At 52.6% G+C, this 26,702-nt stretch overlaps 1 protein-coding gene across 1 annotated transcript in view; it reads left to right on the forward strand.

The window, feature by feature from the left end:
* KLHL29 (kelch like family member 29) overlaps window positions 1-26,702 on the forward strand; it is a 321,749-nt gene that overhangs the window by 241,978 nt on the left and 53,069 nt on the right. Inside the window, exons 4-5 of the mRNA XM_025354805.1 lie at window positions 11,190-11,331; window positions 14,384-14,896. Of these exons, the coding sequence (XP_025210590.1) occupies window positions 11,190-11,331; window positions 14,384-14,896 (655 nt within the window). The remainder of the gene's footprint in view (window positions 1-11,189; window positions 11,332-14,383; window positions 14,897-26,702) is intronic.

The raw sequence follows: 26,702 nt of genomic DNA on the forward strand, positions 1-26,702 counted from the left end.
CTGCCTTTTTTTTTTTTTTTTTTTGAGGTGGAGTCTCGCTCTTGTCACCCAGGCTGGAGTACAATGGCACGATCTCAGCTCACCGCAACCTCCACCTCCCAGGGAGCGGGGCAGCAATTCTCCTGCCTCAGCCTCCCGAGTAGCTGGGATTACAGGCAGGCACCTGCCACTGTGCCCGGCTAATTTTTGTATTTTTAGTAGAGATGAGGTTTCGCCATCTAGGCCAGGCTGGTCTTGAACTCCTGACCTCGTGATCCACCCACATAGGCCTCCCAAAGGGCTGGAATTACAGACATAAGCCACCGCACCCACCCGAGCCCAGGAGTCTTAATGAGTGTGTTAAGCGACTACTGAGGAAGGTCACAAAGGGAGTCACAGACAATGGGGACTTGGTCTTGGGGTTTTTTCTGGCTCTGGGAGGTCCTGCACACAGGAGGGCTTAGTTAATCCTAGAATGCCCTCTGGGGAGGCACTGGGAAGGCCCTGGGGGTGGGGCAGAGGGGCCAGGGCAGCCCCTAGCCAAGCCGTTGTAAACAGCCTGCTTCTTCTCCTGGGGTCATTGCGAGTCATCTCCATGCAGGCCCAAGTAGCTGGGCTCACAATTAATGTTGAGGCCAGGCATGGTGGCTCACACCTGTAATCCCAGTGTTTTGGGAGGCCAAGGTAGGAGGATCGCTTGAGCCCAGGAGTTCGAGGCTGCACTAAGCTGTGATGGCACCACCACACTCCAGCCTGGATGACAGATCCAGACCCTGTATCAAAAATAGTAATAATAATGTTGGGTGTTCAGACTGTAGTCTCTGAGGGCCAGGCCCCATCCACAAATGGTTCAGTAAGGGAGTCCACCTGTGGCCCCACACTGGCCCGTAGCCCTGTACAGCGGACTTTTCCTCACCAGCTTTACTACGGATTTCAAATCTGAAAATAACAAAGGCTCCCGGAAATGGGCGTTGTGTGATGTGCGTCTGCGAGTCTGCAGCTGACCCTGGGGAGGGCGGGGGGTGGGCCCGGAGTCACTGCCCGCAGGGCCGGCAGTTGGAAAATGTCCTATCAAAGGCCAGAGCGGGGGCTGCCCCTGCCGTGCCCACCTCCCTGCCCACTCTGGCGACACGAATGGAGAGGGTCGCCGTGCTCAGGAGGGCGCTGCCTTGTCACCAATGCCACGGTGACCAGAAACAGGCAGGGCGGCGGGGCCTCTGAGCAGGCCGGACCGCTACAAGGAACGCGGCTGTTGGGGGAGCGGTGCGGCCTGATTGAACGGGGATGAAAGGCCCGGCCCTGCTCTGTGAGAGGTGCCCCTCGCGCTCCTCCGCGTCCCTGTCTGTCCGTCTGGGCCACTGGCTCCCGCACATCACAGGCATCTGCTGAGGGCCAGGCCTGCCCTGCACCTTTCCGCAGAATGAAAGGGAAACTGGTATCAGAGGGGAGCTGAAGCACAGGAAAGGGCCTCTTTCTTTTCAAAGACTTCCGTTTGTGATGGGCTTTTTTTTTCTAGGTGATCTTATTTCAAAGCCCCTTTGAAAATTTTGTGGGTTTTGTAATGGATGAAAAGTTACTTGGAAATGGGACTAAGAAGTTTTCGGTTGAAAGTTGTTAGAGGAAAGTTGAAAGCTTTTGAGTTGTAAGGTTCTGCCAGATTTATCATTTCCTTTGTCCACAAGGCCCATCCACTGGGAGGGGGGCTTGGAGGAAGGGGCTGGGGGCCCGGACAGGGCACATTCCAGAGCACGGTGCAAAAACCAGCCCCATCTGTGGTTGCTTTATGTGTGCAAGGGAGGCCATCTGTGCTGCACTTTCAGCAAAAGTGTCTCCAGGGTATAGACTTTGATGTTGGAAAAGGGAAAAGCAAACATACTTCCAGGATACTATAGAAAGCTGGGTTCTATCAAAGATGCGGGCTACCACACAGGTGTTTCACATCAGAAACATCATTAAGAAAGAAGACAGGGCCCCAACAATCCTGAGAGAGGCCTGGCACGAGCCTGGAGCACGTCCATGCTTGAGATCCGAGGAGAGGAGACACCGGCGAACAGCACCGGGAGGAGGCGCTGGGAAGAGGTTTAGGTCAAGAACCAGGAAAAGCATTGTTGCTGAAAATGGAGGGGCAGGGAGTTTCCAGAAGGAAGAAGGAGGAAGCCATTGTTAGGGATCAGAGAAAGAGGATGTGAAATGCTCCCATATTTGGCATCAGAAGGTGATTGTTCATTTAAAGGGGGTGGTTTCACTGAAGTACAGAGGTGGGCGGCACCAGGAGTGCAACCCAGGGAGATAGCAGATAGCCCCAGTGGGCTGGCAGAGTCACAGCAGGAGGCCCCATCGGGCTGACACAGTGTGGGAAGGAGAGGCCGTGGCCCGTGTGCTTGCAGGTACCTAGGGTGGGCTTTAGTATTATCCTGACAGAATGGCGTGGGCACAGCCTTAATATGGCTGAGTCCGTTTATGGGGCTACCGGCCACAGCCGGGGAGGCTGGGGAAGAGGTAGCCTGGGAACATTCCAGCCATCCCAGAGCACCTCTGAAGGTCTTGTGATAAAATAGTAGACATGGGTTAGAGTCCCAGGCTTACCATGCCTTGAGTTTTTTGTTTGGTTTTGTTTTTGAAATGGAGTCTCTCTTTGTCACCCAGGCTGGAGGGCAATGGTGCTATTTTGGCTCACTGCAACCTCCACCTCCCAGGTTCAAGTGATTCTCCTGCCTCAGTCTCCCAAGTAGCTAGGACTACAGGGGCACACCACCACGCCCAGCAGATTTTTTTGTATATTTAGTAAAGATGGGGTTTCAGCATGTTGGCCAGGCTGGTCTCGAACTCCCGATCTCCAGTGACCCACCTGCCTCAGCCTCCCAAAGTACCGAGATTATAGGCATGAGCCACCGCACCTGGCTGCCCTGAGTACTTTTGAGCTTCTCTGGGCCTTATTACTCTCATCTGTGAAATGAAGGTAAGAACGCAGAATTCGTCATGGAAGGAAATCAGCACATGCTGGCACCTGGCGTGGAAGAGGCTGTTAGGACAGTGGCTGGCCAGGGAGGACCAGTTCATCTGTGCCTGGCATCCGTTTATGGCTTGGGTCTTCACGGTGATCCAGTGAGAAAGGGCATAGGAAGTGACTGGTGGTTTCCACTTAAAGTATTTACAGATGACCCTCGGGGCTCAACACCAAGCCCAGGATCACAGGGCAAGGACAGGGCCAGGCCTGGGGCCCAGACGGGATCTGCGGTTGTAGCTCCCAGCCCAGCACGTGGCTGCCCTCACCAAGCCTGTCCTCTGTCTCTCACTTGCTACTCAGCCCCTCCTACCACCTGCCCCATCACGTCCTCTGTCCCCACCTAGGCTCTCAGCAGGACCATTTAGCCTCCAAAGACATCATCATATTCTGTAATATGATTGGAATCTGAATATATATTTTAAATGACAAGATTGAAATTAAAATTTAAATAAAGAATTACTTTTCTGTAAGTTGCTCCGAAAGCAGTAATTTAGCAGCAAATTGATAGAGAAAGGTAAGCACTGGTCCTTTAAACCATCATGCAGTTTCCGGCATGCGAGCCAGAAGTGTCTCAATTTAACACATCATTGGTTAGTATTATTAGAAATGTCATCAGGCACCAGAGCGCATTATGGCAGGGCTCTGAAGGGGAGGCTGAGGGTGCAGACCTGGGGCCAGGGGGCCAGAGAGGGCAGCCTCATTAATGAGGGCAGGTGGGGCTCGGGAGACCCTCCCCTGGCCCCACGTAGGGATTTGACTGCGATTATCTTCTCATTTGTAGTTCAGTAGCAATCAGGAAATGAGAACGGAGAGAACTGTAAATGTCATTTGCGCTTCCCGGAGACCACAGATTTCCAGGTTTGGCGGCTCTCAACATGTCCTTCTGACCCCCTGAAACCTAGGCTCAGCAGAAGTCCTCACAAGTGGCCTCGCCAAGGAGCTGGTTCCCATGAGCCACATAAGCAAGACCCAGAACTCCCCCAGTCAGGACCTGATGAGCAGCATCAACCCCGCGGTCCCCATGCACAGGCCCAAGAACTTAAACGTGAAGACTTTCATTGATCCCCAGAGCGAGTCCATGGACTACCTGCCGAGCATCCCCTGTAGGTTTATTAAAGGGGCACATTTTGGGGTCCCTTACCCCACACCAACTGAATCAGAACCTTCAGGATAGGGTCCAGAAACTTCCATTCCTCTAGTCTTCCAGATGCTGCTTTTGTGCACTCACATTGGAGATCCCCGTGGTGGTGGTCGGAAGCCCTCCCTAAGTGATCTTGGAATCAGTGTTCTCAGTGATAACCTGCCAACACTAGAAAACCTAACAGCCCAGCTATAAACCTATGATCTGTCATCTGAAAGATCCCAGACACCAAGATATCTCCCCAAGCCTGACTTTCTACCATTGGAACGTAATTCCTTTCAAGTAAGAACTGCCTTCCTGGGGCTTCACCTTTGTAGTGCAAGAGCCCCTGAGAGGCCCACGTGTTCAGTCCCCAACACCCTGGTCTGAATATGTTTGCCAAAAGCTGGATGCCATCATTCCCCACAGGTGGACCTGGCACCATGAAGACCTCAAGTGCCCTGCAGAGGGAGGGAAGCTGAAAGAAAGTGAAATATCCACTCTTTGCAGGGAATGGCCTGCCCAGCGATGCCCCCTCCTGGAGCTCATATCTGGTGTGATATGATTCCCCCCAGGGCAAGCCAGGGCCCGGTGGTCAGAGGTGCCTGCAACAAATGCACTTCTGCTAGGAGCACTGTGCAAATTTGCTCTTGCTATTCTCAGAAGAGCCCTGGGAATAACCCTGCAGAGTGAGAAGAAAAAGGAAATGACAGCATTCACCCCCCAGTGCTGGGCTGAGGACACTACAGCCTCCCCCACCCATGTGCTCCCAAATCCCTGTTCCTCTGCCACCAGCCTCTGCAGAGCATGGATTCTGAGCAGTGCTGGCCTCCTCATGTCACCCAGCTTTCCAGACTGCAGTCTCACCTAAGTGGGTTTGAGTTACAGGTCACATGCCATGCCCTAGCTGCAAGGGAAGCTGGTAGAGCAAGTTTTCTGATGTAGGGAGTTCCAAATGCGTGGGGCAATCAGAACCATGCCAGAGTTGCAGGGAGGGCCAGCGCATGTGAGCATCCCTTGCCAGAAGGAGCCATCAGAACCCAGAGCCAGGTGGGTGGGATGGGCACACCAAAGCTTGTCTTCCCCAAATGAGCTGGGTGTTGTGGGGAGTCCAGAGATGCAGACAAGGCTCCAGATGAAGCTCCGGGTACAGGGAACTCCAGGCTACCCCCGGCATTGTCCTCCCTGGGGCTCCTCAAGTTTTCATCCAAGACCACTTCACACCCACCACCCAGCTGGGCTGTGTTAGGGAAATGCTGCACTAACTTTAGTTTTGGCATTTATGTAATTAGAGTCCCACTATATTTATGCTGCCCCCAATCCTCTACAGAACGCAAAGAGATGCATGTAACACTGTGCATTTTTATGTCCAGGATAAGGCACAAATGACTTTACCCTTTACTATTTTGCAATATATACAAAATAGTAAGATACACAGTAGACTGTGTATCCCCCTTTTTTTTTTTACCTGTTTCTTTTTTAGTGGCTGTAAATGACACATTTTATAATATCTCCCAAATTTGTGCACAAGAATTCTGAGAGAGCTTGGCTGAACAGTTCTGCTGAGCCCATGATGTTGACTAGTAACCCTTGGTGATGTTCATCTGATTTGCTGATGGTCTGGAGGGTCTAAGATACCAAGGCAGAAGCTTCAAGCCTCTTAAAAACATAGGCCCAGGACTGTCATAGTGTCGCATCTGCCATACTATGTCAAAAGAGTCACAGGACTGTGTGTGTGTGCGTGTGTGTGTGTGTGTGTGTGTGTTTTAATTTGGCTACATGGAAGCTCCGTGCTATGCTGAAGGCTCCACTGTAGCAGTTCCAGGAGCCCCGGGGCCTGCATGTGTGCAGTGTTCTCTCTCCCCATGTTCCCTGGTCTGGTCTCCCCTTTGCATTTCGTCGTGATTTTACTGTACCTTTTCTTAACGGTAGCACCAGTCTCTCTGTTAACAGGGGTGGGAGTGAGACAACATCATGGGTCTGTTCCTTGGGGTCTCTCTCCAAGCCTGTGTCACCCCCACGGCTCCCTGGTGCAGGTGTCCCATTATACTGGTTGTAAATTCCTCCAGGGCAGGACTTTGCCCAGTACGGATCCCTGGTACCTGGTGGTGCCTCTGGCCCAGAGAGGGTGCTCAGTGATGCTCAGCAGAAGGCCACCCTGCCAGCCGTGTCTGCACCACATGGTACAGGGCATCGTGGCCTGCAGGTTCCGGTCTGGGAGACAGTTTCCTTGGCAGGAGAGAGCTGTGGGTGCTGGCATCATCATCCCTCCAGAAAAGGCCCATGTGTACCCCGGAAGTGGACTCTGAAGCCTGTCTCTGCCAGATGTATCTAGGCTGAAAATGCACTGTTTGCTGTGGGGTCCTTTGGTGACTTGGGCCCCAATCCATCTGCCAGATTGAATCCTGCCTAGTTTTTGTGGCCCAGCCCCAGCCCATCTCTTCTGGAAGCTTCTTCTCGAGGCTTCATTGATTCACCCTCTTCTGACATCCTTGGGCAAATAGTGGAGGGTGCTGTGTTCTGTTTTCTCCAGGAGACTCCCCCAGGTCCCCCCAGCTCAACAGAGGCAGTAGTCACCCCTCAGTGTCCATGCCTTGATCGTATCCAGGCATCCGGAGGGGCTGACGGGTTCTGCTGGTCAGTGGATTGGGCCATCCAGGGCTCCAGCAGCATCCAGGACAACGGTGTTAAGGGCCCCAGCATACACGGCCCCCATGATATGGAAACCTCAGCCCCCCAGTGAGGGAACACTGCTCTGCTCTGTGACTCGTGTCATTCACTCTCCCTGGAATCCACCCTGTGCATTCATTCATTCATCGAGCCAACAGTGATGCATGCTTCTTCCATTGGCCAACAGTGTAGCTCAGAGACCCTGCCCTCTTGGAGTTATGGAGCTTTGCCTGCAAAGATGGGGCAGAAACAAGGTCCTGGGGGTAGTGCGCTAAGTACTGTGGTCATTGGGTGCACAGAGAGTAGAGGTGAGAACAAGCGAGGCCTGGGAGGACCCCAGGGGAGTCCCTGCCATCTCTCAAACCTCAAACCTCCCTTGCCACGCAGGACACTGCTAGTCTATGCGGTACCTTTCTGCAAAGTAGAAAAAGGGGTTTCCTCTGGGCGGACAAATTAGCAAAAGCATCTCGGGGCTGTGTGTCACAGACTCCTGGGTCCACAGCCCGCTGAGCAAAGGGTACTCCATGGGCATCCACTGCTCCTGCCTCCCCGGGTGAGTGTCAGCCCCTCGCCCTCTACTAGGCATCTTTCATTGCACACCACCTACGGCCCTACACACTTTTCCCTAAATTAAGCAGGTCCCTCAGAGCAGCTCTGTGGGCCGTGCACGGCTGGTTCCCCCCAAGCTGGTGGAGTGAACCCACGTGTCCTCTGAGACTGCTGCAATGTGGAGGCCCCCAGCCCCCATGGTCAGCAGGTGCCTCCCACTCTGCACTGCCTCACAGAGAGCTTCAACCATACAGGCCCTGGGTCTTTAGTGTTCTTCAGTTGCTGAAAGAAGCAGGATGCTGTCAGCTGCCATAAAACTGTGACCTTTGAAAATTTACAAGAGCTCAGGGTTTAAAAAGCGTCTGCGTTAATGATGCATCCCATTAGCATCTCATTAAAGGAAAACCAAGAGAAGCCTGCTCAGGCCTGATGATGGGCAGATAGGGCCACTCCGTGGGGCCAGGCACGGAGAGGCTCTCCTGGTCTGCCTCTTTCTGCCAAGTGCCATCATGTCAGTGGAGCAGAAGGCATGGCAAGGAACACTGGGGAACGGCCAAAGGTCTGGGTGGCTTCACTGGTATCCCAGATGATGGCCGGGGGAGGGCATGAGGTGAGGCTTGCTCAACTCTGCCTTCCTCCCTGCTGCCCAGGCTAAGTTCTCCTGGTTGGTTTTCATGGCATTCTTGTGTCGTCAGCACCCCCCGACCAGGAGGCATGGAAATCAGGGTGGCCTGGGCTTGCGGGGATTGTGAACCATGGGAGGAAAGAGTTAGCAGGAGCTGGACTCAGAGCTGGACCCACGGACCTGAACATGGTCCCCTAGAAGCTTCCAGAACCCAGGGACCATGTGGCTTTACTGAGGGCCTAGAACTCATTGCAAGAGGGGGCTGTGGTCAGGCTGCGCTGACGCACATCACCAGTGGCTCTGCATGTCACCTACCCGGGGGCCCAGGCTCCTCGGCAAAGGGCACACCCCGTGTCCAGGTTTTTTCTGGAGAAAGTGGAGGAAGGAATGTCATTGCATTATTTTAATAAAATAAATAAAATTCCTGAACTACAGGTTGCTTGTAGCTTCAGATGTTGTGAGTGCTTAGTAGAAAATGGGTAGCCTTGTGTATCTTTCCTAAAGAAGAAAAAAAAAAAGACTTTTGGTTCTCACCACAGAGCTGCTTTCTTATACATAAGAAATTGCTTGTAGTATTCATGAACGACACAGCCAAATAGCAGGCCGGTTGTAGCCCACTTCGCCTGCTCACAGCCCATCTGGGCCCGCCTCTGCACACCCGGGACACCCCAGCGTCTTTGCCTCAAGCTGTTCATGTATCGAGTCCTCCCACTGTGACGCAGCAGCCACTTGAGGGCAGGGCTGAGTCTCGGTCATCCGCATCCCCAGTGCCTAGAGCGGTGCCCGATATAGACCTAAGGCAGAAGAAACAAACTAAATGAATGAGCGGCAGGAGTGCTCTGAAGCCAAGGGGCTGAGCAATCTGTGTTGGAAAAGTGAGATTTTTTCAAGTTCAGAAACTCCTACAATTTTAGGGTGACCGTTGGAACTCCTGAAGTTTTAGTGCTCAGAACATGAGGACCCAAACTTGAGGGGACCCCAACCTCCTCTCCTGGAGGCAGGGGCTATTCCAGGGCAAGTTTCCAGAAGCTTCCCTTCCCTGTCAAGTTGCCAGGCTGGAGTGTGATTCAAGAGGGGAGAAGAGTGTCTGTCGGAGGATGCTGAAAACCTCAACAGCCTCTTGCCTGGGACACCTCCAGGATCCCGCACCGCGGAGAGGGGCTGCAGCACCTCCTCCAGGCAGGAGGGGCTTCTGCGCTGTCTGTGAAGGGAGTGCTGGTCATGAGGCTGGGATCTTAGCATTCACACTTTGCTCCCGGGGACGGCATGGGACTTGGCATAGGCTCCTTCTCCCTCGGATGCCTCTGATTCCGAGGAAAGCAGTCTCCCTACCTCTGAGCCACCAGGACCTGAGAGCCTGGAAATACAACGAAGGCTGCAGAGTGGATAGATCCTTCAGACAGGGCACACGTTAAAAGCTGTCTATTTGGAGAATGCCGGAAAAACCATGCTATTGTTCCCTAAGACTATTAGTGAGTGCAGCGAAGTCCCCAACCCCCTCTCCTCCCAGCTTCTGCCTGTCCCACAGATAGAAATGGGGCAGGCCCTCTGATAAGGAAGCTTGTCCCTTGAATTGTTCTTTTCTCAGGAGATTCACCCTTTTCCTTTGTTTCTTGCTCTGTTCACAGAAGCAAAGCATCTGAAATGCAGGCCAGAGATAAAGTGCAGCCTGATGCAATTAGCAGAGCGCAGCCCACAGATCCTAATGGGATATGGCTCCCGCTCCTCCATCAGGCCCTTATGGAGGCGCTGTGTGTCGTCTGCACTATGCGTCAAAGCCCCAAGTGTTGCCCAGCCTCCCTATCCACACCCCCTCTCTGTGCCTGGCACAGAACCCAGGAGAGCCACTCTGGTCAGAGGGGCTCAGCAGCAGGCCCTGTCTCCCACCAGCTGGGTTCCTGGGTCAGGTTTCATCAGAAGTCACGGTAAGGACCATGGTCCTCACCTGAGAGGCCTGCAGATGCCCCTGGAGGCTCCTGTGTTCTTCTGTGGCTGTTCCTGGTGGGCATCCGTATCCACCCCTCATCCCACACCTGGTTGGGCTCTGGCTGTGCTCTGAGGAACTGTGCTCACTCTTCCCAGGGCCACCTGTCCTGACACCCACACCCCCGCATATCCCAGGTATCTTATCCCAACCTCTCCAGCATGTTTCCAGGAGTATTTTCATTTGTTTGTTTGTTTTTTGCCTATATATATAATGGCCATAGTAAAAAAAAAAAAAAAGGAAAATACGGAAAAGTATAGATAATAAAATAAGTTACCCATAATCCCCTCACCCAAGAATAACATCCCTGTTAACATTTTGGTCATTTCCCTCCTACATATATTGTCTGACACTGGTGTGTTTGCATAGGGAGGCCATTTGTGTGTCATTCTGGGGCCTGTTTTTCTCATTAAACATTATAGTGTAAGCATTTTGTCATCAAGAATTCTTCACACATGATTTTTGATAGCTATATAATATTCCGTTATAAGGCTGTGGCTCAGGGAGACAAATGCTGTCCTGGTGGTTTTTGTTTTTGTTTTTGTTTTTTCACTCTGAGGTTTATTTTTTCATTCATCTGCAAATCTGAGCTAGAGAGTGGGCTCACAGAGCGGAAAGCCTGCCTCCTTCCTGCACAGAGGAGCTGAGGGTCCCACCGTCCACCTAGGAGCAGTATCTGAGCTGTCCCTGCCATGGGCCTCAGCTCCCACCTTCCCCACGCCTCCTCCATAGGACGACTGGGCCTCAGAGGCTGGGGTGGGGGCAGGATGGGAAAGGTATAAAGTCCCTCACCTGCTACCTGCCGGTGGCCCCTTGGAAAGCTGTCCTCTCCTGTGTCCAAGAGCCAGCCAGTGGTGACATAGAGGCTGGGCTGGGCACACAGTGCTCAGCACATGCCCTGATAAGTTGGTAGCATCTGTGTGGCTGTGGTTTGTGGATGGTCCGAGGGCCGGAGATCCCATCTCATAGCTCAGAACGCTCTTCCCATTGTGATAGGGCTGGTAGAGTGAGTGGCCACGGAGGGTGTCCAGGGAGGCACTGGCCTGGGTGTTCCTAGAGGCAGGAGTTTAGCAGAGGTCCCAGCTGCTACTACTATGGCAGAACCATAGTAGGCTCTGTCTCTGACCCTGTGCTCAGTGGGCGAAGCTTAGGCAACGGGAGGCTTGTTTTGGAGGCTAGGTCCCTCCTAGGGAGTCTTGTTCTGGAGAATGGTCCCTGGCCAGGCCATGCTCACCTCCTCATCTGCTTCCCACAGGCTCCTGGCATCTCCAAGGCAGACAGTCAGTCCCAGGGACTGGCGACCAGCATCCGGTGGGGGCAGACGCCTATCAATCAGTCCACACCCTGGGACACTGATGAGCCACCCTCCAAACAGATGAGGGAGAGTGACAATCCAGGTATGTCCCTCGTCGGCAGATAGAAACGACTGAGCCCAGGGCTTGGTGAGAAGCTGGAGGCTTCCTGGGGACCCCAACTCCTGCACAGCAGGTCTTGACCCTGTCAGGGTCAGAAGCCCCCTCGTCAGGTTCAGGGGGAAAGGCACTGTGTGTAATTCCCTGTGAAGGAGCTGTCTCTCTACTTCTTTCTCTGCTACTCAAGGACTCCAGAGAGCAAAAGGAGTGAGAATGACATTGTTGGGATGACTTTGAATTGGCTCCGGATTCTTTTGAATCATCATTCCCAAACCTGGGTACTCTGATTCATAACAAATTTCTTGAGACATGCCTTCCAGTAAGGTTTTTCCTTGCTAATGGTTGTATGACAACTGGGGTGTTCTACCCTCGGGAACTGGGAATTAACTCACCAGCTCGTACAGCATCCCAGCCCTTCTTTGGACAGCTCCAGCCATAATGAATGCCCTCTCTTTTATCTCCCGTTGGCCCCAGAGCCCCCCCTTAGGATCTACAGAACACCTCAGTTTGCCCCTCCACACAACAGCCCCACAGGTGCCAGGAGACCCCTTTCATGCCCCTCTCAAAGTCTTAGGATAAACACCCCAGGCTATTCAGCCATGCCCCACAGCCCATAGATTCCAGGCCCTTTGCCTTCCAGGGCTTTGCTCTGCCCCCTGCATCCCTCTTGAAGTGCAGCGTCCAGAACTCAATGCAAATAGCCCATGAGTGGTCTGCCCGGCACGTGCTTCCTTCAGCACCTCTGGTCTCATCACTGCTCAGCTAGTAGCCACATCACATGCTGCCTCAACAGCACCCCAAGATGCCCCAGCAGCTACAGTTACCCCTGTTCATGTCCTCACAGTTGGGCTTAGGCAGCTGGGTTTGGGGACCCAATAGCAAGCCCTCATCAGTGTCCCCCTGTTTGCTGTTAGGATCTCTTAGACACCAGCTTCTGTTGCTGACCCCACCCCTCCCAGTTATGTTCCCTGCAGACTCCACGTCAGGACCAAGTCACGGATTAAAATGCTGGGAGCTTGCCACATATAACTAGAGACTTCTCTTTAGGTCTCTTGTACCCTTGGACCATTCACCACATCATAAGTAAATCACCTCCATGGCACTGTGTCTCTGTGTCTCTGCCACAGAGTCCCCTGGGCCCCGCCCATTGTGCTCTGAAGTTGTGACGCATTTTTCCAGGCTCCCTGGCTAATCCTGGAAAGAGCAGAGCTTGGGATGACATGCCTTGTGCCTAAGACACCCAGGCTGGCTCATAATGACACCACCTCCCCTCTTCAGGTTTGGGGACAGTTCTCATCAGCAGCCCGTTCTAGAATCTTGCCATGACTTCACTGCAGTTTCTTGGCTTCCAGTTCTCCCTGACCTCTCTCATTATCAAAATCATAAATATGTGTTGCACATGTATTGCACGTCCTGTTCTGTGCATCATCGCAATGCTTATGGAACTGGCTCGGAAAAAGCTTGGGCCTATGGTCCCTCGGCTGGGAAGGGGCGACCCAGGCCTCGTACCGTGGTCTGTGTGACTCTGAGCCTCGCTCCTCACCACCAGACAGTGGCTCTCCCTTGGACAGTGGTCTGGTAGTGACCCGCCGTCTTAGCTCCTGCCCCACGTTGGCGCCATTTTCTTTCTGAGAGGGAGCTCCCAGCTCCACATTCTATCCTGTGGGGCTTGTGGTGCTGAGTGGCCCTCTGCCCCCTACTCCCTCTCTCTCCCCATCCTCAGTCTACGCTGCCACCCCAGAGCAGCTGTGAAAGCCAAGGTACCATTTGGGCCATGGAGACCTGGCCCCAGGCTCATTCAGTCAGAGGCAGCCCAGACTGGCCTTCCCTGTCATGGTGTCTCCCAGTTTCCCTCACAAGCCCCCTTAGGTCACCCCGCCTGGCACAGCTGACCTCGCCTCTGCGTCGGCTCTCAAGAGGTGTATCTGGACCCCACCTTGTTCAGCCAAAGTTTTCTTAAGGACTAAAGTGGAGTTCTCTTGTTTCCCCCAGGGCTGGCCATGTCTACATTGCCTAGCACAAGGCCCGCCCTCCCCAGCAAGGCCTGGCCAGCCTTTCCACACGTCCCCCACCCGGGCCCCTCCCTTCCTGCGAGGACCAGGCTCCAGTGCCCTCACCTGAGGGCCCAGCGAACACCCCCGTCTCCACCATCCCCTTCCCCTGCCTCCTTCAGAGGCGAGCTTGCAGAAAGGGAGGAGAAACCCCAGCATTTATGGAGCGTTCACCACCTGCCAGACACTCTGCTAGTTTTGTTTTGTTTTGTTTTGTTTTGTTTTGTTTCCAAGTACATCTTCCTCATTCAGTTCTTCCCAGTAGTCCCCCGAGGTAGGTATTGCTAATTGCATTTAATAGATGAGAAGAATGAGGCTCAGAGGAAATAAGAACTTGCTGAGGTCAGGCGCGGTGGCTCATACCTGTAGTCCCAGCACTTTGGGAAGCTGAGGTGGGCAGATCACCTGAGCTCAGGAGTTCGAGACTAGCCCGGCCAACATGGAAAAATCCCGTCTCTACTAAAAATACAAAAATTAAGCAGGCATGGTGGTGCACACCTGTAATCCCAGCTACTCAGGAGGCTGAGGCAGGAGAATCACTTGAACCTAGAAGGTGGAGGTTGCAGTGAGCTGAGATCACACCACTGTACTCCAGCCTGGGCAACAGAGTGAGACTCTGTCTCAAAAAATAAAATAAAAAAGAACTTGCTCCTGAGGCTCTTAATTACTAAGTGGCAGAGCTGAGAGTGGAACCCAAGTCCCCAAGTCTCTCAAAGGGCTCTGCTTCCTTCTCTCTGCTCTGCTGCCTCTCACCTCTCCCAGGCATGCCTTGCTTCCTCCTCTGAGCCCCAATAGCTGTTTGTTCATAGACCCCCAGCACACTTATCCTGGGCTGCCACGATCACAGATTCCTAATCAGTCAGTTCCTGTTCGCAGGTGTCTCATTCACCTCTGTGACCCAGCACCCAGTGCAGGGCCTGGGGTGGTCAGTGTTTGTTGAGTGAATATGTAACCGGCAGATGACGTTTCTTCCATCTCCCTTGCAGGCACAGGGCCATGGGTGACCACGGTGGCCGCCGGGAACCAGCCCACCCTGATCGCACACTCCTATGGAGTGGCCCAGCCTCCCACCTTCAGCCCGGCTGTGAACGTCCAGGCCCCGGTCATTGGGGTGACCCCCTCACTGCCTCCCCACGTGGGGCCCCAACTCCCGCTGATGCCAGGCCACTACTCGCTCCCTCAGCCGCCCTCTCAGCCACTGAGCAGCGTGGTGGTGAACATGCCCGCCCAGGCCCTGTATGCCAGCCCTCAGCCCCTGGCCGTGTCCACACTGCCCGGTGTGGGGCAGGTGGCCCGCCCAGGACCCACCGCTGTGGGCAACGGCCACATGGCAGGGCCCCTGCTGCCTCCACCGCCGCCAGCCCAGCCGTCCGCCACTCTCCCCAGTGGTGCCCCTGCCACCAATGGGCCCCCCACAACTGACTCGGCCCACGGGCTGCAGATGCTGCGGACCATTGGCGTGGGGAAGTATGAGTTCACCGACCCAGGGCACCCCAGAGGTAAGTCCTGCTGCCACGTGCCTGCCCACAGGCCTGCGTCTGCACCTCCCTGCGCGGTCACTGCAACACCACCGGGACAGGAGTGTGCTTCATGCCAGCTCCTTCACTGGCCTCCCCAACCCAGAGGCTGCAGTGGAGCCTCTGCCTGCCCAAGACAACTGGCCTGAGATGGGGGAAGGAGGGGAAAAGTGTGGAGGGTGGGACAAGGAAGGTGGGGAAATGCACCTGGGTAAGAAGAGGGAGCCCAGGAAGAGGAAGGAAGGGAGAGCCTGCAAAGCCCAGAGCCCGCCCCCTCCAGCCCAAGCCCTGGCCATTCTCACCTCCAACCCCCAAGGTCAGGCCAAGATGCAAAAGGGTGAGAGTCATCCACTCTTAGGGCACCACAGAACAGTCCCTTTTGGGGCCTTCTCCATGTTCCACCCACGAGGAAATTCAGAGCATGAACTGTGTCCTTCCCAGGGAAAGCACCCTCGGTCATGCCATCAGATGAGAGCAGTGCCCAAGGCAATTTAGTTAGGCCCAGGAGACGTTCCCAGACCATCTTGAGGCACTTGAATGTTTCGTTTCAAGGATCCAGGGGTGACTTTGTGAGACCTTGGGAAAGAGCACCTCCAGCCTCAGCCTTCAGTTAACCCTCTTCTCCCAGCCTCAGAGGAGTTTCACTCCAGGGAACTCGAAGGTAAAGCCTTCAGAACAGAGCCTCTGGAAGGATGCATGCTGGACATGGTCCTAGCTGGAGTTCCCAGTCCCAGGATTAGGGTTCTTGATGTCTGTATGAGGGATCAGTCCAGACTGGAAGGCAGAAGGGGACAGGAGGACCAGGGCACACATATGAGGCTTGCTGGGTTCCTCTGCTATAGGTTTGCCTAGCCCTTAGCACCCCAGACAAGCCAAGTCCCTGCTCCTGCTGGATGCAGTGGGGAAGGCTGCTGGGCCACTGCCAGGTACAGGCAGCTCCCTGGCAGGAGGGGGCAGGAGAGTCCACGGCAAGCAGTCTGCCCCAGTGGGGTATCTACATCTCCTTTGAAAGAGGAGACTAGACGGTCCTAGAAAGTATGCATCTCTGGGCACAGCTTCCCAGCCTTCCCACATAAAACCCCTTGAGATAGCATTGTGGGGGGCTCTGCCTCTCAGCAGAGCAAGGAACCCCACTGGCCACTCTCCTGTCTTCTCTCCCAAGTCTCTTCCTTTGTCATTTTAAGCAATTTTCAGGCCTTGTCAAGCATCCCAACAATAAAGCTCATGTCTGGTTGCGGTCGGTTTTAATTCCCAATCTGACTGAGCCCTGACTGCTTTTGTTTTGGAAATCAGCACTAGTTTTAAATGACGAAATTATAGAAAATTACCTCTAAATTCTGGTAAACTCTTGCTTTAAGATCTTTTTTAAAAAATGACTAAATTGATTTTTTGTTTGAATTGTTTTGGTTAAGCTCTGTCTCCCTTTAAAAAAAGAAAAAGAAAGAAAGAAAGAAACTTACTCCCAGCTCAAGTTCATGAGTCACCAACTCTGACAACTGGGTAGTGGGAATCCTGCTTCCAAGGCTATGCCAAAGCCCAAGGCACCAGGCGGCATATTCTCTCCCCACATCGCCCCTCTGGGGTCTTCTAGGGCTAATGCAAGATCTTGCTGGCTTGCCACGTTCCAGGCATGCATCTAGGAAAAGGAGCTGTTTTGTGCAAAAAGGTAACTAGCTGAGATAGGACTGGAGTCCCTAGTTTGGGGCTCAGCACCAAGCTGGGATCCACCCCACTGAAGCTGCTGGGTGCAGGCAGCTAAACATTGTCAGCCCTGAGCCCATGAGATCAGAAAGACACAGGTGGCAGGGACAGGACCTTGTAGGACTTCTGTGCCCACGGGGTCCATGACCATTGCAGAGCTGTTCCTGTAACCTCTGTGCGGGGACCTGAGGATGTGAACCATCCTCTGTGGTCCTGAGCCAATGGACAGGAGGGGACAAGAAATAGGGGCCCTGCAAATATTCCCTCTACCAGGCCCCACTGGGCAGACTGAGGGCCATGTGAGGGCCAGGGATGGGGTGGACCTAGAAAGTGTGGTGCAGCCCTGCCTTCTGGTGAGCCAGCGAGACCCACCAGTCAGTGACAACAACTGACCCGTCCATCACCCTGATTTCCAGAGGTTGCCAGCACACTGGCTCTTTCCTTGAAATTCCATGTGACTCGCTTCTCTATTTACGGCCTCATCAGTTGATTTATCCCCTTGTATTTGTGGGGAAGAAAGAGTGATGCATGCGCCTACAAATGCCTCCAAACTCAAGCCTGGGTGGGTTTTGTTTTTTTTTTTTTTTTAATGTATAAGTAAATCTCTTTTCATTTCTAATCTTAAAAGCCTTTATTGCTGAAGCTATAATTTGTCTGTCAGACCTAATGTCAAACAACTGCATATTTTTTAAAATAAGAAACCCGAATTTTGAAACTAAATCTTTGAAACTTGCCGTATGAGAGTCATGCTCCTAACAGGACCACGTGGGCTTGGATTTGGGTCACTTTTAATTTTGCCCCTTAGGATTTTACATCTCTGAAGCCCAATTGATTTCACACTCCTAAATGACAGACAGCTGGCTCCAGGCGGGAACAGGAGGCTCTGCGTGATGGCGTCAACACAAGTCAGAACTCCACTTTGGAAAAGAAAAGAACTTTCCTTTTCTCCTGTTCTCTGTTTGAAACCTTGCCCAGCATTATAATAAGATCCACCATGCAACGCCTTGAGATCTAGCTCATTAAAGTCCCCGATTTTCTCGGCTATTGTTTGACGTGACAACCTGGCCTCTCCCAGAGTTGAGTAATTATGGGGAGATTCCCCTCCACGAAGAACAGGTCTTGCCAGCCAGAGGGATGGGCCACTGGTATTTTTAGACTTCATTAGTGCCCTGATTTAAAATTTCACATTTTGTTTCTTGTAATTATCTTCCGATCCACTGAGCTAAAATTTCAGTTGGGGTCCTATTAGTCTGCTTTTCCAGAAAGGGCATTGGGACTTTAATTTAAAACTTAACCAGTTGAAAAATAAAGGTGGCGTGGAAATGCTTTTTGATTTGCAATAGGTCAAGCGATTGTCTCTCATCTGTGACTAGAGAAGCCAGCTTGCGCGCCGTTCACTTTAATGAGTGTTATTTAAATGCATTGAGCACATATAGATTTTCTTAAGAAACGTACAAGACAAATCTTTCTTTCTCTAAGAACAATTTGGGGGTGGGAGCAAGCTGTAGAATTTTTTTTTAGATGATATATTGAAAGCTAATTAAAAATAGATTTCATGTGTGCAAAGTGATAAGGGAGGAAAAAAGAATTCGTTCCATTTGAATCCTGTTATGAAGTACCTAAGACATTTGTCTCGTCGTTGGATTGGAACCGCTGAGCTAACATGTGGGGAGAGGTGTGGCCAAGCTCAGGCCTGGGTGAGACCTGGAGTCAGTGTTACTATGCCTGGGACCCCGTGAACCCAGCTGTGCGTGCCTGATGACATAGCACAGGCTATGAATGTAGCTATTTCTACCCCTGCCGCCTTTGGCAAACAGTTTTTGGTGGCTCAGAGGATGCATGGGGACCTTTCAAAGTACCAGGCTCCAGGCCTAGTGGTGAGCTGCAGAAAGGCTATTGTGTCTTCACCTGCCTGGCTTGGAGTGAAAAGCCAGGCTGCACCTGCTCCTACCTGCTTCTAGACCAGAAAGCAAAGCCCGTGTCAACCTGAGCAGGGAAAGGTATCTCTTCTTACTTTATATTTTGCAGGCCTAGGGTGAGGGGTCATGAGGATCCATCTACAGGCTTGGCCTCCCTTCTGGGAAGCCGTACTGGAAGAGAGGGATGGCTCAGCCCCTTCCTTTGGTTCTCCAGCTCCTCCCTTCCCATTTTGGCACTGGACCTCCACCCCATGGCACGGTGTTCATCCTCGCTGCCACATTCGCCCCTGTCTTCACAGGTAACAGTGATGAGATCTTGTGAAAATACTTTGAGGCACAGGGAATAGCCATGTGACTGGGACAAGCCTCCTCACTTCTCTGATCCTTTCTTTCCTCGTCTTTAGAATGGGGTGACAGTACCACCCTCATAGGGCCTCGGGGAGGATTGAGTGAGATTGTGGACATGACCATACGTAGCACTGTGCCTGCTTACCACCAAAAGCAGCTCTGACTGTTGCCTCTGGCCCAGGGTCTAGAGAGTTCAGCAGAGAAGGAGGCTAGGGAAGGGGCAGAAGGCCAGGCCCTCCCCAGCGCAGAGGAGATGGAAGAAGCCCATGCTTGTTCACAGGGCTGGCAATCCCTGGTCAAGCCATTTAACTTAGGGATGGGGACCCCTTCCCTAAAAGGGAGGTTGGATGCATCCTTTTCTGGCAGGAGGACTCAGGATGGCTCTCCCCAGGCATGAGGCCTGGCACTGATCTCATCTCTCCTTGCCCCACACTCTGACATGTCCAGGGCACATTGTTCTTCCGCAGCCTCCATAAATATTCTGGAAGAAGCTGGGAATGCATGATAAAGCTGTTCGCCTACACTCAGGCCAGAGGCACAGAATGTTATCCAGACGGAAATTGTCTTCCCACAGACCTATTCTTCCTGTGTCTGTGCCTCAGAAATGCCAACATGAATTCATCCAGGGTTCAAACTCAAGGCCTGCGTTGTCTGTGGCCAGCCCTTTGTCCACCTCTAGCACTAAGTCTGAAAACTCAATTAATTCAGGTTTCTACGTATCTCTCCTCTGCTCTTCTGTTCCCCCACCACCCCACCATCAGGCCACCGTCACCTCTGGCCTGCACGCTGGCTTCCCAGCCCACAGTACATTCCTTCCAGTCCGGCTCTGTGGTGCAGCCAGAGTGATTTTTCAAAATGCAGGTCTGGCCCTGCCACACACTGTCCAACGACCCAGCTGCTCTGGGGATGATGACCAGTGCTGACTTGGTGCTTGCCCCGACTTCATCCTTTGCTGTTCTGCTCGCAGGCTGCCCGCAACACCCCAGGCCTTGGCTCTCCAGTCTAGCCGTGCGCTGTGCCTCGGTCGAGTGCCTGTGAGACTGTTTGACTGTGAGCCCCTGAGGTCGGGGGCAGCAAGGACGCTATCTCATCCCCACTCCCCGCTCAGCATCCGAGCCAGTGCCCGCACTCAGAGATGCCTCAGAAGCATCTGATGAATGTGAGCACAAAGCACTGGGCTGAGAATTACCCACCAGGGTTCTGTGACTTCCCCCTTCCCTTCACATGAAAGCAGGTCAGTGCTCAGGGCCCCAGGCATACAGGGATGGAAAGTGCCCTTAGGAGAGCTTGTTCTGCAACCCGTCACCCACCTACACCTGACCCACGCCTGTTTCAGACTTCCTTCTGTACCCAAGCACCTCCACTACATCCTGCCCCAGACCGTACAGGCTCTGGAACTCTGCCTCAGTTTCCTCATCTGTAAAAGGGGGAGAAGAATAGAACCCACTTCTTACAGTTGTGAGGATTGAGTTATTTTACGTACTCCTAGGCTTGGTATATTGCCTAGCATGCAGGAATCACTATAAAACTGTTCACTGTGATTATTTTACTGGTACCAGGGCCATCTTTCAGTGTCCATGGCCTTTTAGCGTCCCAGGTTAATGAGTCCCAGGAGATATCATGATATTTGAAGCATCTAGCTCCCAGGGCATCCACCGTGAACAGAAGAAAATCCCCTTCTCCCACTGTAATGTTTGACAGTCCTCCACTGGCCATAACAACCAGCAGGAAGCAGCCTGTTGCTAGGAGCTTCTCCCTAATTCTGGGAGCTATCTGTCTTGAGAGAGCTCCTCCTACCTCCACCCAGGGGCTCTCAGTATCCCGTGGCATTCAGCTTGATAATCAGGGTTCCAGGGACACCGCCGGGGCCAGGTCCTCCATGGCCACATCAATAGATGGGACCAAAAGAATTCTCTGGCTCCTCCAGACCAAACAGCCAAAGCTGCAGGCAGAGAGAGTTGATTAGGAGGGTGTGGCTGGCAGTATGGATGGTGGCTGAGAGCCCAGATTCTGCAGCAGACTGCTTGGGTAGAATTCAAACTCCACTTCCCACTAACCCCATGAACTTCTGCTAAGTTCATGTTTCTAAGCCTCAGTTTCCACATCTGTAACTTGGAGGTAATAGTGCCATCCTCACAGACATGCTTTGAGGATTTAATAATGTATGTAAAGTCTTAGCCCAGTGCCTGGCACACAGTAGGCTCAAATAATATTAGCCGTTGTTATGACCACTACTGTAAATCCTGAAGACTTCTGGAGAAGAAAGCAGGTCTGGAGCACCTTAACCTCAGGACCACCACTGCTTTTAAAGCAGGGTTGTCCAAAATAATCTCCAAGTCTGACTAAATGGCTCACAACATGGATCTGAAACCAAACCGCCATCCCACCCTTGCCCTGACTTTCCAGCCCCGACCCCTGACACACACACCCTCCTGTAGGCAGTGTGTGTCTCAGAGCCTGGGGAATTCAAAAGTCCATCTGCACAAGGCTCTTCGTCCTCGCCTGAGCTGTACCTGGCCCAGCCCTGCTCCGGAAGCCTCCCCTCCTCGCGGGGCTCTGTCCTCACGGGGCTTGTTCATCAGTAATTGGAGAGTTGTCCAGGGCTTAACGGTTTTGTTAACAGATCATTTGACTATGAGTGAACCAGGCAAGCGGAAAGATGCCGCAAAGGCCGCTGGACCACCCAGGAACAGTGTCATCCTGGGAGCAGGAGGTGACCCCTGGCTGCCCCAGCCTGCTCAGCAGGGCACAGGCAGAGCGAGGCACCCTGGGCCCTCTCTCTACGGGGCTGCGGGAGCATATGGCCTTTCAACCCCAAATCTCTGCTGAGTATCTTCAAGGTCAGAAGCCCTGCTCTGGCCCCAGTTGTCTGACAGGGCCAGAGGTCACCCTGCCCATGGGGCTGAGAGGGCTCTTCCGACGGGAGCCAAGGGCGGGGACATTTCCTTCCTGGGGGCTTCAGGTGATGGTGCTGACCCGCGGCAGGAAGCCAGCTGCCCTGATCCTAGACACTGTCTTCCCTCAGGAGCAGCAGGCCCCAGCAGACACCGGCAGGGTAACCCGTGAGGTTCCAGGTCAGTGACACGCGGAGGCCACTCAGGAGCTTGAGTCATGTCCCCTCCCTCCCTGCTGCACCACCAAGTTTTTACTGAGCCATCACGTTGTGGTCTTAGGCACCTCCTGTGCACAGAGCCCACACGTGGCTTCTCTCCTGAGCCAGGCAAAAGAAACAGGCAGGGTGCCAGCTGCATGCCCCATGCAGTCTGGGCTCCTGTGCACATGAGGCCTGTGGCCATGCCAGGCCCTGGGAGAGAGGTGCAAGTCTGCCCTGGGGGAGCTGGGGAGACCAGGGGGTGCCAGCAATAAAGGCTCAGGGGCTGGAGAAAAGAGGGGTCAGGTTAGACAGAGCCTGCAGGAAAGTTAAGGGGACAGTGAGTGGTTCTACAAATGCCAGATCTTAGGAAAGAATGCTTGAGGGAAGTGCCAGAGACACAGAATTATGATTTTCCAATAGATCCATCTATCATAGAGTCACACACACACGTGTGTGCACACAGTTTGCAGGGCCTGTCCTGATTTGAGACAGCGTCAGCTAGTGAGTTAAGCACAAAGGCCCAAGCCATCCCTTTCTCTGAATGCTTGGCATGCCAAGCCCAGGGAGCCCGCTCGGGCTACTTGGCTGACTTCTTAGCCTCATCAGTCAGTGTTTGCTGGGGTAACAACCCAAGATCTTGCACAAGAGTCCATCGTCTCCGAGGCCATCCTGGTCTTGCAAGGTGAAGACCTCCTTGATCCTCAGGGGCTTTGAGCTGGGTAGAAAACACTGGGGGCCATTAACCCCCGACAGGGAAATCAGGTGCACATCCATGGGCAGGAAGTTCTCTGTGCACCCCGCTCTCTCCTGTCATGACAGGGGTTTAATGGCGAGTTTCCCGTTGCCTAACCACTATTTAAATATCTGGCATCTGCTGTCTGTGCCAGGAAAAGCATGCCATGCTGGACTGAGCCCTAGAGTTTTCTAGAGGTTGGGAGGAGTTTTGCGAGAAGGTGAGCTGGGCCACGACGTGGGATGTGTGCTGCTTGTCCCCGTGTGATGGGGAGGGAAGGACATCATGGCACCCCAAATAGGAAACAAAACTGGAGAAAACATGGCACAAAACTGGTTCAATGAGAAACGATCTGGTTGAAATTATATTCCATTCAGGAGAACACTCACTATTCTAGAAATATAAGGGGTAAAAATAATACAAGCAGAGTATTTTAGGAGCACAAAACATTGTGTAAATTGCTTGAAGAAAAAATGGCTGAAAGGTCGCCATCCATTGAAATCGTTGTCATTGCCTGTTTTCTTCATGTAACTCTCTTCCTTGAAAAAGAATATATGTTTATATTTTTAAACCATTTGTATTATGTCTGTGTTCAAGGGAAGCCCAAGTGTTTTCAGTACACCACAAGGCAAATGCTCCTTCCTTTTACAGTGTCCTGGCAGCCTCTTGGATGACTAAGCACAGCACTGTGAACAGTCTGGTTCTGCCCACAGGCCTCTCACTACCTTGCCCTCCCCTCCTCCAAATGACCTCTCATTGTCATTGCTTAATGCCCTAGATCCAGGGCTACACACGATGCCAGTGTATATTCGTTTTCACCAACATCAGCAAAGTCAACGCCATGGCTACATCTTAGTCTGCTAAGGTGTGTCTTCCCTGGTCATGCTCCAGCCTGTCAAGTGCCTTTTAAAGGGACACAAGGGGACAGGCTAGGTGGCCTAGGGAGAGGGACTATCACCTCCTTGGTCTTGAGCATCATACTGCAGATATTCTAACTTTTCATTTTGTGCTGCCATCACAAAATACCACAAATTGGGTGGCTTAAACAACAGAAATGTATTTTCTCACAGTTCTGCAGGCTGGAAGTCCAACATGAAGGCGCGGGCAGGGTTGGCTTCTGGTGAGGCCTCGATTCTTGGCTTGCAAACAGCCGCCTTCTCGCTGTATCCTCACATGGCCTTTCCTCTGTGCATGAGCACTCCTGGTGTCTCTTCCTGGTCTTAGAAGGACACCAGTCCGACTGGGTAGGGACCCACCCTATGACCTCATTTAACCTTAATTTCCTCTTTAAAGGCTCTTTCTCCAGACACAGTCACACTGGGGATTAGGGCTTTGACATAGGAATTTGGGATGGGAGGGTACACGTTTCAGTCCATAACAGTCTACGAGTCTGTCTAGCTGGTGGATGGAAAGGGTAGCCCCTCACAAGGCACAGTTCCCATGTAGTTACAATGTCTGACTTCTACCTGTGGGTGTTTTCAGTGGTTAGCTTGAACCTTTTCATAAGTGCACTTTTGCCATTTTTATCCTGGTTTAGCCACAGGCTGCTCCCTCTGCTTTGTTAACTAAGCATTGAATGTATTTCCCATGATTAGAATCATCCACACTTGGGGTTAATTGTTTTTCCATAGAACTTTCATACTGGGAGGGAATCTACCGTCACCACTGGGAACTAAGCAGGAACCACCGATTGCTAGACAGTCTGTCCTGTTAAATGGTTAAGAGCTGTCTCTTCCTGTCACTCCATGGCCCTGCCCTCTGGAGCCATCCAGAGCAAAGCTGGTCCCTGTTCTACATGACAGCCCTTCAGCTTTGGGAGGATGGCAGAATTTCCTTCTCTCCAGACCAAAAATCTCCAGTGGCCTCAGCTGCCCATCCTGCGAAGGACCCGTTTACCATGTGCATGTCCTCCCTGGTCATGCTCCAGCCTGTCAAGTGCCTCTTAACGGGATACCAGGCGACAGTTGAGGTGGCCCAGGGAGAGGGACTGTCACCTCCTTGGTCTTGAGCATCACACTGCAGATATTCTAACTTTTCTCTAATAATTGTGGCTTATTTGGTTAAAATACACATTTATACTCACAGAGATATACAAATATACACTTAAACTTCCAAACGAAATGAAAAGAGAAAAAATTCTCTCCAAAGTCCTGCTGTCCACTCTGCTGGTTTCTTCGGTGTCCCCACCTCCTCCTTTTTATCAGGATCGAGACACCCCCAACCCGACCTTCATTCCAGCAGCTTTTTGCCCCTAACTTGGGAGCAAGCGAACTTTCCCCCTGAATTTTTGAATTATTTCCTTTTGAAGTCTAGGAGGTAGGTGTGTCTCAGCCCACCTACCCTACTCCCATGCCCCAGCTGTGCACACTGAAGCAACTCACCACCTTCCTCTCTGCTGATGGGAGTTTACTCCTGAGCAGCAACACATCTGCTCCGTTCAAACCCTTCTACCTCCGTCCTTCACCACCATAGTGCATGTCAGAGTAGGATGCTACCTACGGTCATCCAGGAAAACCTCACTTTACAGGTGGGGAAACTGAGGCTCAGAGGTATCACCTAGCTATCACATTTCCCCCAGAATCTGTCACTGGAAAGCTCCCTGTGAAACCACCCCTATGCCATGGTGCCCTGTGGAATTGCTTCATTTGCTGCTAGGAGCTGTCATTCTGAGACCCCTTCTCTCCTCCCACAGACCGAGAACTCCACAGGGACAAGCCCCGCATCTGCATGGGCCGCACTAGGCCAGCTCTTGAGCCTCTCCAAGCTTGCCCATGTGGTGCACACTGCCAGCCGCTGGGATCAGAGCAGCGCATCCCACCGGGAGCCCTCTGTACTCACTGGCAGCTCCACAAGGAATGAATGGGAGGAAGAGCAGGGACAAGACATGCACGACTCACAGGGGCCAAGTCACACATGATGCCACATGGGCAAGGTCAGCCAGGGCCGCACAGGATGATTTGATGAGGGAGGAGACATCGTCCCAAAAGGAGAGGAAAAGGTGACAAGGGCAAACTCTCACTCGAGAATACGGGAGCCCCCACCCCATCACTTCCCATGTCAGCGGCTTCTCTGGAATTCCTGCTTGGCGAACTCTCCTGGGCGGATTCCCACCCTCCAGGTCTCTACAAATATCAGATGAGTGTTTTTTGTGGCGACAGTGGTTTCCAAAAACGGTCCTTATATCCTGGTTAAATTGCCCATCTTCGGCCGGGTGCGGTGGTTTGCAACCTGTAATCCCAGCACTTTGGGAGGCTGAGGCGGGTAGATTGCTTCAGGTCAGGAGTTCAAGACCAGCCTGGCCAACATGGCAAAACCCCATCTCTACTAAAAATACAAAAATTAGCCGGGTATGGTGACAGGTTCCTGTAATCCCAGCTACCTGGGAGGCTGAGACACGAGAATCGCTTGAACCCAGGAGGTAGAGGTTGCAGTGAGCCAAGATTGCATGACTGCACTCTGGCCTGAGTAACAGAGTGAGACTCTACCTCAAAAAATAAATTTAAAAAAAACTAAATCACCCAGCTCCTTCCTGGGAGCCATGTTTCTCCAGTGGAGGCCAGAGCACCTTCAAGAGCCAGGCCCTGGCCCAGTTAGCATCCCCGGCTTGCCTTGCTTTCTTTTCAGACCCCAAATAGAACCTGTTGCTGCAGACCTCACACGCCCCTCAGTTTAGGAATTACCATGGTGATTCTGAAGGCTCCTGATCCATCTGCTCATGTGAACAGGCAGGTTTCAGAAATTCTGATTGATCCAAAAATAATTTCTATGTTTTCAGTCTTTCTTTTATATGGAGATGTTCATTACCTTCAAGATTCCTAGTTGATGGCACTGATCCCAGAAAGCAGAGACGTGGACATGTGGCCTCCCTCTGGGTCTTTGTAGTAGTGATGCCGCCTGAGGAACCCTGCTGTTGGTCTCAGGCTGGGGTCGGGAGTGCCGTTCCAGGGAAGCTGGTGGGCAGAGCTGGGAGATGCAGCCTTATCTTCCGGAAGG

Source organism: Theropithecus gelada, chromosome 13, assembly GCF_003255815.1.
Source record: "Theropithecus gelada isolate Dixy chromosome 13, Tgel_1.0, whole genome shotgun sequence".
NCBI classification, from domain to species: domain Eukaryota; kingdom Metazoa; phylum Chordata; class Mammalia; order Primates; family Cercopithecidae; genus Theropithecus; species Theropithecus gelada.